This window comes from Staurois parvus, unplaced genomic scaffold (genome assembly GCF_062004578.1).
Source record: "Staurois parvus isolate SC_StPar_1 unplaced genomic scaffold, SC_StPar_1.0 ptg000818l, whole genome shotgun sequence".
NCBI classification, from domain to species: Eukaryota; Metazoa; Chordata; class Amphibia; order Anura; family Ranidae; genus Staurois; species Staurois parvus.
This window is the reverse complement of record NW_028318614.1, coordinates 1,247,150-1,259,998: the sequence shown is the minus strand read 5'-3', so window position 1 is coordinate 1,259,998 and position 12,849 is coordinate 1,247,150. Positions and strand designations below refer to the sequence as shown.

The 12,849-nt window shown below is 43.3% G+C and overlaps 1 protein-coding gene across 2 annotated transcripts in view; it reads right to left on the bottom strand.

The window, feature by feature from the left end:
- Positions 1-11,152, bottom strand: part of CCDC34 (coiled-coil domain containing 34) — a 61,061-nt gene extending 49,909 nt beyond the window's left edge. The window contains exons 1-3 of one of the 2 annotated variants that reach the window (XM_089654961.1): positions 10,981-11,152; positions 4,572-4,801; positions 3,824-3,962 (exon numbers count right to left, since the gene is read on the bottom strand). In XM_089654961.1, coding sequence (XP_089511087.1) covers positions 3,824-3,962; positions 4,572-4,783 — 351 coding nt within the window. In that variant the 5' untranslated portion in view covers positions 4,784-4,801; positions 10,981-11,152. The remainder of the gene's footprint in view (positions 1-3,823; positions 3,963-4,571; positions 4,802-10,980) is intronic. The other variant, XM_089654960.1, reaches the window with a different exon arrangement.
- Positions 11,153-12,849: the final 1,697 nt, after the last annotated feature.

Here is a 12,849-nt window from a genome sequence, read left to right as displayed (position 1 = left end):
AGACGCTGAATATACAAAAAAGGGGAAGAAATTGGAAAAATAACAAACAAATGAAGAACAAATGCAATCTTAAGGAAACACTGTGCCAACAATATAATCAGGTGATATCCCATCTGTGTGAGTTTCAAGGATCTGCAGTGCAATTCATCTTTTTTTCTAATATACTGGTCCTATTTAATAAAATGAGCCTGACCTCTCATCCCCATTCCTCTCATTTCCAGATTCAGTATACATCCTGGTGTAAACTACCCATCTTAGTAGTGGGTTGCACCAATCTACAGTGCTTTGAAAACGTATTCATACCCCTTGAAATTTTCCACATTTTTTCATGTTAAAATCAAAAACATAAATGTATTTTTTGGGGATTTTATGTGATAGACCAACACAAAGTGGCACATAAATGTGAAGTGGAAGGAAAATGATAAATGGTTTTCAAAATTTTTTACAAATATCTGAAAAGTGTGGCGTGCATTTGTATTAAGCCCCCTTTACTCTGATACTCTCAACTAAAATCTAGCGGAGCCAATTGCCTTCAGAAGTCACCTAATTAGTAAATAGAGTCCACCTGTGTGTAATTTAATCTCAGTATAAATACAGCTGTTCTGCGAAACCCTCAGAGATTCCATAGAGAACATTAGTGAATGAACAGCATCATGAAGGCCAAGGAACACATCAGATAGGTCAGGGATAAAGCCGTGGAGAATTTTAAAGCAGGGTTATAGCCCAAAAATATCCCAAGCTTTGAACATCTCACGGAACACTGTCCAATCCATCATCCGACAATGGAAAGACTGCAAACTGCAAACCTACCAAGACATGGCCGTCCACCTAAACTGACAGGCAGGGCAAGAAGAGCATTAATCAGAGAAGCAGCCAAGAGGCCCATGGTAACTCTGGAGGAGCTGCAGAGATCCACAGCTCAGGTGGGACAATCTGTCCTCAGGACAACTATTAGTCATGCACTCCACAAATCTGGCCTTTATGGAATAGTCGCAAGAAGAAAGCCATTGTTGAAAGAAAGCCATAAGAAGTCCTGTTTGCAATTTATAAGAAGCCATGAAGGGGACACAACAAACATGTGAAAGAAGGTGATCTGGTCAGATGAGACCAAAATGTAACTTCTTGGCCTAAAAGCAAAACGCTATGTGTGGTGGAAAACGAACACTACACATCACCCTGAACACACCATTCCCACTGTGAAACTTGGTGGTGGCAGCATCATGTTGTGGGGATGCTTTTCTTCAGCAGAGACAGGGAAGCTGGATGGAGCCAAATACAGGGCAATCTTAGAAGAAAACCTGTTGGGAGTCTTCAAAAGAACTTGAGACTGGGGCAGAGGTTCACCTTCCAGCAGGACAACGACCCTAAACATACAGCCAGAGCTACCATGGAATGGTTGAGATCAAAGCATATTCATGTGTTAGAAAGGCCCAATCAAAGTCCAGACCTAAATCCAATTGAGAATCTGTGGCAAGACTTTACAACTGCTGTTCACAGACACTCTCCATCCAATCTCACAGAGCTTGAGCTAATTTAACAAGAAGAATGGGCAAAAATTTCACTCTCTAAATGTCCAAAGCTGGTAGAGACATCCCCAAAAAGACTTGCAGCTGTAAGTCTTGACTCAGTATTGACTCAGGGGGGCTGAATACAAATGCACGCCACAATTTTTAGATATTTATTTGTAAAAAATGTTGAAAACCATTTATCATTTTCCTTCCGCTTCACAATTATGTGCCTCTTTGTGTTGGTCTATCACGTAAAATCCCAATAAAATACATTTATGTTTTTGGTTGTAACATGACAAAATGTGGAAAATTCCAAGGGGTATGAATAATTTTTCAAGGCACTGTACTAAAACTAATCTGGATGCTCCCATCACTACCTTTCCTCCACAGCTCCACCCTTTAAATAATTTTAAAGCCTAAATATTTTTTTACCTTCATGCATTCTCTGCATTAACAAACCCCCCCCCCTACCTGTTCTCCTCCCCATCCCTAAATACTTACATGACTCATCTCACCGCTCCAGCACAACTCCTCTTCTTTTCTGAGCTCACAGGAAACATTGAGGGCAGTGAGATTTATAAGCTCCTACTGATGTCAGTCCAACTCCTGTGAGGAGGGAGCAGGGGCGTGGCTTACCGACACTGTGGGTGTCTATGGACAGCCTGGCTCGGAAGCATGCCTGCACAGGGGTCACCCTAGTGCTGCGCCAGCTGAGGGGCACCCAGAAAAGGGAGGGGTGGACAGCGCCGGTAGGGGACTGCCAAAAAAGGAGGTACAGGACCACCCTGTGCAATACTGTTGCACAGAACAGGTAAATATGACCTCTTTTTTTGGAGCAAAAAAAAAAAAAACCTTTGATAGCACATTAAATATTTTAAAAAGTTTTATGGCATTTCTTAGTCCCACTGCTCCACGTCCCTTACTCTATTTTATTGCCATGCAGTAACAACACTTAGCCGACTAGGAGTGATCCACTCTCCGTCCTGCCTCATTCAAAATACTCTCGCTTGTTTAAAAGAATGAGCCCCTTTTATGTCCCAGAAACCCTTTCCTATTTAAAAAAAACACCCACACCCACCAACCATATAGTTGACAGAGAGCGACGAGACAACAGCAAAAATCTGCTTGGAATTTCTGGGGACAACCAGTTCACCACCAACTGGTCCAATGACTACTCCCAGAGCTTTTGAAATTACAAGGTTTCTAGCTCGCATGGCTAGGGGCAAAGCCTGAAGAAGGGGCTCAGCAGCTTTCACCGACATCATACCAGGAGCTCCCTAAGCTGCTCCACAGACAGAGCACCTTTCAAAGTGTGAAGGGCTGAACAAAGGCAGCGAATTCTGACTACAAGACTTAAGGCATGGCATCCTGTAGCTCACAAGTCAGAAGAAGAGAAATCGATATTCCTACTCTAGGGAGGATCTTCTTCTGTGTGCAGTGTGATCCGTTTCAAGTGGTTGTAAACCTCAGACTTGAAATATGAATAAAAGCATATCCCTCTATAGTGTGTTCCTTCTTAATCCGGAGCACTAAGTGTCATTTCTGTCCGCTGCCTCGTTCCTCTGCCATCAGCATGAATCACTTCTGATAAGTCTTCCTGACAACAAGATGGTTGACAGCCTCAGCTCTGTTCCGGTTTGCTGTGTGAAGGGGGGTGTGTCCCTTCTCCCCAATCAGCTCTCAGAGCTTTCTTCACTGATGTAACTTCAGCTCCCCACCTCTGCTTTTCAGAGCTGAGAAATCCCGTGTAAATTATGCACTTTGAATGGATATAGGGGAAACATGGCTGCAGATAAACAGGTACAACTCATGTTGGAGGATTTGATTCATCTCTGTGTATCACCTGAGGTTGGTATCTTCACTGGGTATAAGTAAGGGTTTACCCACCACTTTAAGGGCTTATTCACACCATACATGCATAAAAACTGATAGATATGTGCAGATTTCACTTGCAGAAAGATCAGTCTACATCAGTTTTAAGCACACTTCAATACGTTTTATACACATTGCATATTCCTGTGCAGAAAAAAACTACACATGATACTAGTGTTGTGGTGTGAACAGAAAAAGAGAGCAATTGATTTTGTTGTGCCCTTGCAGAATGCATTCAGAAAAACTGATGTCTCTGCACACTGGTGTGAATGAGTCCTGAAACAGCAACCAAGTGGAAATGGAAGGATCACCAGTATTTAGCAAAGACATGGGCAATAAAAATAAATAAACTTTACAGGCTACATGTAATAGGAACTATATGTGTAACACAACGCACGTATAACATTTTATTTTTTGCCATAACAAACTTTAAAAAAACTTACCTCAGACACTTTTTTCTGCAGCTCAATACGACATTGTTTTTCTTTGTTTAGCAACCACGTCTCCCAAGGAGAGAGGTGCATATTTGCTAGAGACTGTTCAATTACTGAGGTGCTCTTTCCTTTATTCATGTTCAGATCACTGTATATAAAAAACAAAACAAAAACAAAGTAGGCTATGAACAATCAAAAAAGCTTTAAAACAATCCTTCACTGACTTCAGTAGCTGCAGACACTGTGGAGCAATTCATCCTCAAATTTAACAGTAGAAGCACTATGGTTGTGTAAGTTGCTCCTTCAGCAGCTTACTTCTCCCATCTTCCAAGAGTGTATGGATTTGCTGAAATGGAACTAAATGCGATTCTGTTGTTGAGTTAAAATATGTCAAAAAGGTGTAACCTCCGAAAAAAAAAAAAAAAAGGAAAAGTTTTTTTTTTAACCGGCCCTACTACCAGTTCCTCAAAGACTAGGCACATAATATAGAAACGTCACATTTAACACTTCCTGTAGTGACATAAGGGCCGGCAGATGGATCCCCAGTGTGCAGTGTGGGATGACGCATTGGTGAGAGGGTGGCTTGATAGTATTTTTGCTGTGAATTTTGAGGATTAATTACTCTACACTGTCTACAGCTACAGAGTTCAGTGAATGCTAAGTTAATTAAAAGATTTTTTTGCAGATTTTTTTTCTGATTATAAGTATGTAAATATTTGCATGTGTCCAAGGTTCTCCTTTAAATTGGAAGCATTACCTAGAGCACTTTGTTTCAGATTCACAGTCTTTGTTCTCGCTTTCAAAGGTATCATGGTAGATGGGAGATAAAGAATATGGGGAATCTTCTGTATTGCCAACATCACAGCTCTTTGAGCGCCCAGTGAAGGATTCTGTTTTGGGGTGCTTTTGAGGGGTGGAATGAGAACGACGTCTCTCTGCAGATCGGGAACCACTGCTACTTGAAGACATGTCTGAATGCTCAGCTTCCTGAAAGAAAATGGCAGAAGACAGATTATGAAATACATATGCACACACCGAAAGAAGGAGGCACTGTCTAGAGTAGGCATGTTAAACTCCCAATAGTGGGCAGAATGAAATTCTATCAATCTGCCACATTACTTCTACAGAGAGCTACACCTACTTAGTGATGCTATAGTCTAAATATTTTTTTTTACCTTAATGCATTATCTGCTTTGAGGCAAAAAATGCCCCACTACCTGTCCTACCTTCTCCCCCCCCATCCCTTGACACTTACCTGGCTCCATGTCATTGCTCAAGCGTTCTCTCCAGCTCCGCTCCCCTCACTTCCTGCTTTCATGGTAGAAACTGAGGACAACGGAGCCATAGGTTCCTGCTGCTGCCAATAAAACGCCTGTGAGGAGGGAGCGGGAGCATGGCTTGCTGGTTCTGTGTGTGTCTATCCAGCCCAGCTCAGAATGGAGTATATATTATACTATTAGCACCCGGCTTACTATAGGAGGCATCCGGAGGAGAGAGAAGCTGACAGCGCCGGTGGGGGACTGCTAGAAGAGGAAAGCGACATTTCTATGCAATATCATTGCACAGTGTAGCCTTTAATATCACTTTGAAGTGTAGGTAAACCCTGAAGCAAAAAACTGTTTAATGAAAGCTTATCCATCCTTATCACTGGCAAATATTATTCTTTTTTGGATGCAGAACTCTTCTGCTTTAGTTTGGATCTGGTGTTAATTTTTAAATTAGTGTCAGTTAGTGGCAGAACAAAAAAGAAAAGCAACTTGCACACTCTGGTTTCTGGGCTGTACTATGGGTACAAACAACAACTAACATACACACATAGTATAGTTTCGATCGTCAGGAGCAGGAAAAATTATTTTGGGTTGTTTTTTGGTGGTAGGTTATGGTAGTAGCATGAAATATACAGCTAAATTTAAAAAAAAAGTTTTTTTTTTACTATTTTGGGACAGTTTTACTTTGGTAATAATAATAAAAAAAATAAAATAAAAAAATCAGGAGATATCTATTACCATTTACCACCAAATGAAAGCCCAATTTGTCCTGAAAACAAAAACAAGGTATATTCTACCTGGATGTACAAAGTAGTTTTGATGATATGTATGCTTTTGCTAACACATGTCAAAGTTGCAAAATTGTGCTTAGGCGTTAAGATTTGTTTTAGCCTTAGGTGTGAAGGGGTTAACAAAATATTGGCATGTGTCCATATAAGGACACTGACATCACCAGCATCCCACCCATTTGTTTACATGAGCTGTGGGGTGGGGAAATATTCAGCCCACAGTTGAGCAAAACAAGTGTGACTTTGAAGTTCGGAGGACAACCAAGCTGATCTCTACTGACCATTAATGCAGGCCATAGATGGGTCAAAAACCGGCCGTTTAAAAAAAAAAAAAAATGAAAAATTGGTCGTTCAATAGGCAGACGTTACCACCAAGGGTAAAAAAAATTGGCTGATTTTCGGCCCGTCTATAGCCAGCATTTAATTACTCCTGTCCCTGCAGAGAGCTCCGCTATTATATTTGACATGAAAAGGTATAGCGGTTGCAACATTGTATCTATTTGTATCCATTTCGGATACAGATGTTTTTATTCGGATACAAATAGATACATTGTTACAACCACAATACTTTTTCATGTCAAATATTGAAGACGTCAAGTGACGAAACGCGTTGGGCCTGGCCTAGTGGACGTGACGTTGGAACGTTCCTCCCAGCTGTCGGCTGTGTTGATCGCAGTGCAGGAGGTTTGTCCCTTGGTTTTTCCCTTGTGGATATGGCATTTTAGAGGCTGTCATTGCTGGTGTCGGCTAGACACCTTCTTTGTGAGTGCAATACTTTATTAATAAAATTTTACTGGTTTTAAACTTACTGCACCATCATATCTCTTCTTATTCCTCGAGCTTTGCCCATGTTATTGGAAGACCATTTGCTGCTTAGCTGTTCCATATGTGCTGCCTAGCTGTTCCATATGTGCCGATTGGATCACTATTGGTTGCTGTTCCTCTACTGGGATATCCTGCAGATCATCGCTCCCAGAGCAAAATTCTATCATGCTGGTTTATAATTTAATCAGCATATAGCTCTGGTGAGTGTATTCATTTCATCTGGTGTCGGATTTACACATGGGTGTTTGTTTTCAAGATTGACATTAAGTTGATATTGGACTATCACTGTTATGGTGGCTGGACTTATGTTTATATTTATGAATTCATTTATTTTTATTATTTATCCTTGCATGTTTTGTGAATAATTAGCGCACTTTTTATTTGTACACCATTTTACCTTTTTTGGTTAGAGGTGCTGCTTATTATTTGATTTATTTTGCATTTTCTGTGGCGATTCTTATATCTGCTACAAATATAATAGTGGACTGGAATTCCTCTTTTTCTTCCAGGTCATGGCTCATGCGCAGATTTTTTATCGGTAAAAAGATCGGCCAATTTGCCCATCATTGCCGTGAAAATCGGCCGATTTTTTTAAACTTTTCTGATTAAAAAAAAGTGCCAAAATCCAGAAAACCAGCCGACCAATTAACCCATTAACGGTGCAAAAATCGGCTGATTTTCTTTTTTCGGCCGAAAAATCTGCCAATTTTCGACCCATCTATGGCCTGCATAAGGATGAGCTCAGACATCTTCGGCCAGGAGTCCAAGTCCAGACCCAGCTGAGCTCATCATTGCTGACCATACTGTAGACAATCTGATTGCACCATCTCCTTTAGAGCTACCATCAACTACCTAATGCAAGGGCCTGTCTTGAATACAAAAACTGAACGGACTGTTTAGGTATGCCCACCTAGCACATGTGGTAAATCCAAAGCTGGCCACACAGTATACAGCCTAATTGGGTTTACCAAAACTATGTTATATTAGGACTCAAGTAAATAATCCATTCATTTTGTATCCAATCAGATGGTCCCTTTGTCTGCATAGTTGATAGTAGGTCTTAAGGCAGTTGTTGAATCAGATTACAAGTTAACCATACACTATAAAGTTGGCTTGTATTTTTTTTTTTTTTCAGCCAGTGGGCTACGCAAAACAAAACAAACAACATATTCCTCCATCCATGCAAACAATGTGGATGGAGGAATCCTCCCAGTCCCATCCAATACATTGTATGCTTGCAGATGGACTCTCTGATGTCAGAATACTCTCTGTGACCCAAGAAAGCAGAAGCGACAAAGATTTTGTCACTTCTGGTTTCGACTCTTTATTTATCTGGCTGTTAGTGGCCAGGTAAGCAGCCCATCAGATCATAAAGAGGACCTGTCATGGCCCATGCTTTTACAAGAGATGTTGTTCATCCTTTGTGAAAGCAATAGAGTTGATCAGATAAAAAATTCAGATTAGGAATGAAACTTTTTTTTTAAAAATAAAATAAATACACTGCTCAAAAAAATGAAAGTAACATTTTGAAAACACATCAGATCTCAATGGGGAAAAATATCACGCTGGATATCTATACTGATATGGACTGGGTAATGTGTTAGAAACTTTAAGAATTCTCCATCGTTTGATGAAAATAAAAATGATCAACCTACAGAGGACTAAATTCAAAGTCACCCTGAAAATCAAAGTGAAAACATGATACAGCAGGCTAGTCCATTTTACTGAAATTTCATTGCAGCAACTCAAAATGGTACTCAGTAGTTTGTATGGCCCCCACGTGCGTGTATGCATGCCTGACAACATCGGGCCATGCTCATAATGCTCCTCCAACCTGGCAGTGTTGAATGGACCAAAACATGATATTCCAGAGGTGTTCTATTGGATTTAGGTCAGGCGAGCGTGGGGGCCATTCAATGATATCAATTCCTTCATCCTCCAGGAACTGCCTGCATACTCTCACCACACGAGCCGGGCATTGTCCTGCACCAGGAGGAACCCAGGACCCACTGCATCAGTGTAGGGTCTGACAATGGGTCCAAGGATTTCATCCTGATACCTAATGGCAGTCAGGGTGCTATTGTCTAGCCTGTAGAGGTCTGTGTGTCCCTCCATGGATATGCCTCCCCAGACCACCACCAAAACAGTCATGCTGAATGATGTTACAGGCAGCATAAGGTTCTCCATGGCTTCTCCAGATCCTTTCACATCTGTCACATGTGCTCAGGGTGAAACTGCTCTCATCTGTGAAAAGCACAGGGCAATTCTGGTGTTCAATTGCAAATGCCAATCGAGCGCTATGGTGCCGGGCAGTGAGCAGAGGGCCCACTAGAGGACATCGGGCTCTCAGGCACCCTCATGAAGTCTGTTTCTGATTGGTCAGAGACATTCACACCAGTGGCCTTCTAGAGGTAATTTTGTAGGGCTCTGGCAGTACTCATCCTGTTCCTCCTTGCACAAAGGAGCAGATACCGGTCCTGCTGATGGATTAAGAACCTTCTACAGCTCTGTCCAGCTCTCCTAGAGTAACTGCCGGTCTCCTGGAATCTCCTCCATGCTCTTAGAACTGTGCTGGGAGACACAGCAAACCTTCTGGCAATGGCATGTATTGATGTGCCATCCTGGAGGAGTTGGACTGCCTGTGCAACCTCTGTAGGGTCCAGGTATCGCCTCATGCTACCAGTAGAGACACTGACCCTAGCCAAATGCAAAACTAGTGAAAAACAGTCAGAGAAGATGAGTAGGGAAAAATATGTCAGTGGCCTCCACCTGTAAAACCATTCCTGTTTTGGGGGTTGTCTCATTGTTGCCCATCTAGTGCACCTGTTGTTAATTTCATTAACACCAAAGCAGCTGAAACTGATTAACAACCCCCTCTGCTACTTAACTGATCAGATCAACATCCCAGGAGTTTAACTGACTTGATGCTATACTACGATTAAAAAAAGTGTTCCTTTAATTTTTTTGACAGAGTAATTTTTTAAAATGTACAACACCCCCTCCCCCCCATTGCTACAAATAAGTCCCGCATGTATATGCAAACAGTAACTGCACCACACTTGTGAGGTATCATCGCGAATGTCCGAGCAAGAGCAATCATTTTAGCTCCAGAAACTCCAGTGTAACCTGTAAAAGGTTTTTAAAGCGTAGCCTACTTATTTTTCGGTACCATAGTTTGGTGCGGTTCCACTGGCATACACAATTTTAAGGCGTCACATGTTGGGCATCAATTTACTCGGCATAATATCATCTTTTATATTTTAACAAAAACATAGGCATTATATAGTGTTTGTGTGCAATAAAATTCATTAAAACGTCAGTTTAGGAGTGCAGTGTACATGAGGCCTTAGGTGTGAACCTAGACTAATGGGGGGCACAGGCAGCAATACATACAGACGGGGGTTCCCATCAATACATACAGACGGGGGTTCCCATCAATACATACAGACGGGGGTTCCCATCAATACAAACAGACGGGGGTTCCCATCAATACAAACAGACGGGGGTTCCCATCAATACAAACAGACGGGGGTTCCCATCAATACATACAGACGGGGGTTCCCATCAATACATACAGACGGGGGTTCCCATCAATACATACAGACGGGGGTTCCCATCAATACAAACAGACGGGGGTTCCCATCAATACAAACAGACGGGGGTTCCCATCAATACAAACAGACGGGGGCTCCTATCAATACATACAGACGGGGGTTCCCATTAACACATACAGACGGGGGTTCCCATCAACACATACAGACGGGGGTTCCCATCAACACATACAGACGGGGGTTCCCATCAATACATACACACGGGGGTTCCCATCAATACATACACACAGGGGTTCCCATCAATACATACACACAGGGGTTCCCATCAATACATACACACAGGGGTTCCCATCAATACATACACACAGGGGTTCCCATCAATACATACACACAGGGGTTCCCATCAACACAAACTGACAGGGGTTCCCATCAACACAAACTGACAGGGGTTCCCATCCATACAAACTGACCCAGTGTGTGTCTGGAAGTGACAAGGACATTAGCATATAAGCACAGAAGAGACAAGCCTCCTCTGCCCAATGATAGAACAGTGACACACTCCACAGACTTTATCATTGGAACATTGTATCTTCACACAGAGTGAATAATGTCTACCTGCAGAGTCTTGCCAGGCCTCACATGGTACAGAAAACCGCACTACATCTACCAGAGAATAATAAACATGCAAACAACACAATCCCCGCCCAGCCTGGATCACACACGTGTCTGCCTACCCGGGATTTACCGAGACAACGAAGCTTTCACCTCACAAAACCGACAGCAGCCAGCGTTCAAGATGGCGGCGCCGGAGAGCAATCCCGTCGCCCAGTGCGAAGCCAAACCAATCACAGAACACGTTTCCTGGGGTTGTTGTAGCCCCGCCCGGCGTTGCCAACAGAGACCAGGAACGGTCCTGATTCGTCTCCCTGGCAACGCGTGACGCTTCGATTCTGCAGCTTCCTAGGAAGTTGTGGCCGCAGCTGTCAACGGCTCTACAGAGACGTGTATGAGGCTGGGCGGAGACTGGGTGGGATCCGCCCTCCCCGATCCCCGCCTGTACTCTGCTCCACGTAACGGCTATAGAGCACGCTGCTGTCGCTGGTTTACAAGGGACGGTTCTTTCACATCGGTCCCTGGAAATGTGTTCTTTTCCTTCATTTGTATAATTCAAGTCAAGAACTAAACTCTCCGATGTAACGGTTCCCCTACAAGTCACTTTCAAGGCCTGCGATGAATAAGTGGCACAGTTGCTCTCCACCAACCTGCCTAGCCGTCAAATGGTGTCATAATCATTGCAGATCAAACTGCTTAAGGACCAGTTCACACCATGGCCACATCTGAATCGCAGAGGAACACGCTGTGCACTCCTGTGCGATTCAACGCTCAAAACACAAAAAGATCTGCAGAGGGTGTCAATAAAAATGTAACCACACTCCAAATGCAGGTCACCAATGCAATGTGCTTGCCCACACCGGATCGCATGGTACTTTTGTACCATGCGATCCGATTACAGTAAGCTTTTAAAAGTAGTGTGCACCAGAGGCGTCCCTAGGGTTGGTGTCACCCGGTGCGGTAACACTTGGTGACACCCCCTCTGACGATCCCCGCAGAATGGATCGGATCTGTGGATGGAGCATAATGGATCGGACTCCGATCCATTATGCTCAATCCGCAGATCCATTCGAACCTGCAGCGATCTTCGGCTTCTATTTTTTATATTACACTCTTGTCGGCTTGCTTTATAACTTACCTTTTTGTGGAGCGGGTCTGATGTCACCCGGTGCGGACCACACCCCTGCACCTGCCTCGGGACACCACTGGTGCGCACTACTGTTGGTGTGCAATTTTAGCCCATTCAAAATGAACGGGCTTGAAATCGCACCGCACAGAGCTGCATATGAATCCCATAGGAATGCACAGCATGCTCCTGTGTGATTTAGCTCCGGGCATGTTGTGAAGCGGCCCTGCAAGTCATATCTAAAGCTATAACTATTTTTTCCTCTCCCTGACTTCCTAGTGGTGGCACAGCGTCTTTGGCTGCTGGTTTACAGGTTGCTTGGATGCTGGCCACAAAGTTTTGTTGGTTGTTATGGCGCAGGCGGTCACTTGCCAGCATTCTAGCAACCAGTGAACCAGTCTTACCCATGGTGTGAACCGGCCCTGCAAGTATATTTAAAGCTATAACTATTTTTTCCTCTCCCTGACTTCCTAGTGGTGGCACAGCATCTTTGGCTGCTGGTTTACAAGTTGCTTGGATGCTGGCCACAAAGTTTTGTTGGTTGTTATGGCACAGGCGGTCACCTGCCAGCATCCTAGCAACCAGTCACACCTATGGTGTCAACCGGCCCTACAAGTATATCTAAAGCTATAACTATTTTTTCCTCTCCCTGACTTCCTAGTGGTGGCACAGCATCTTTGGCTGCTGGTTTACAAGTTGCTTGGATGCTGGCCACAAAATTTTGTTGGTTGTTATGGTGCAGGCGGTCACCTGCCAGCATCCTAGCAACCAGTCACACCTATGGTGTCAACCGGCCCTACAAGTATATCTAAAGCTATAACTTTTTCCCTCCCCTTGCCTTCCTAGTGGTGGCACAGCGCCTTTG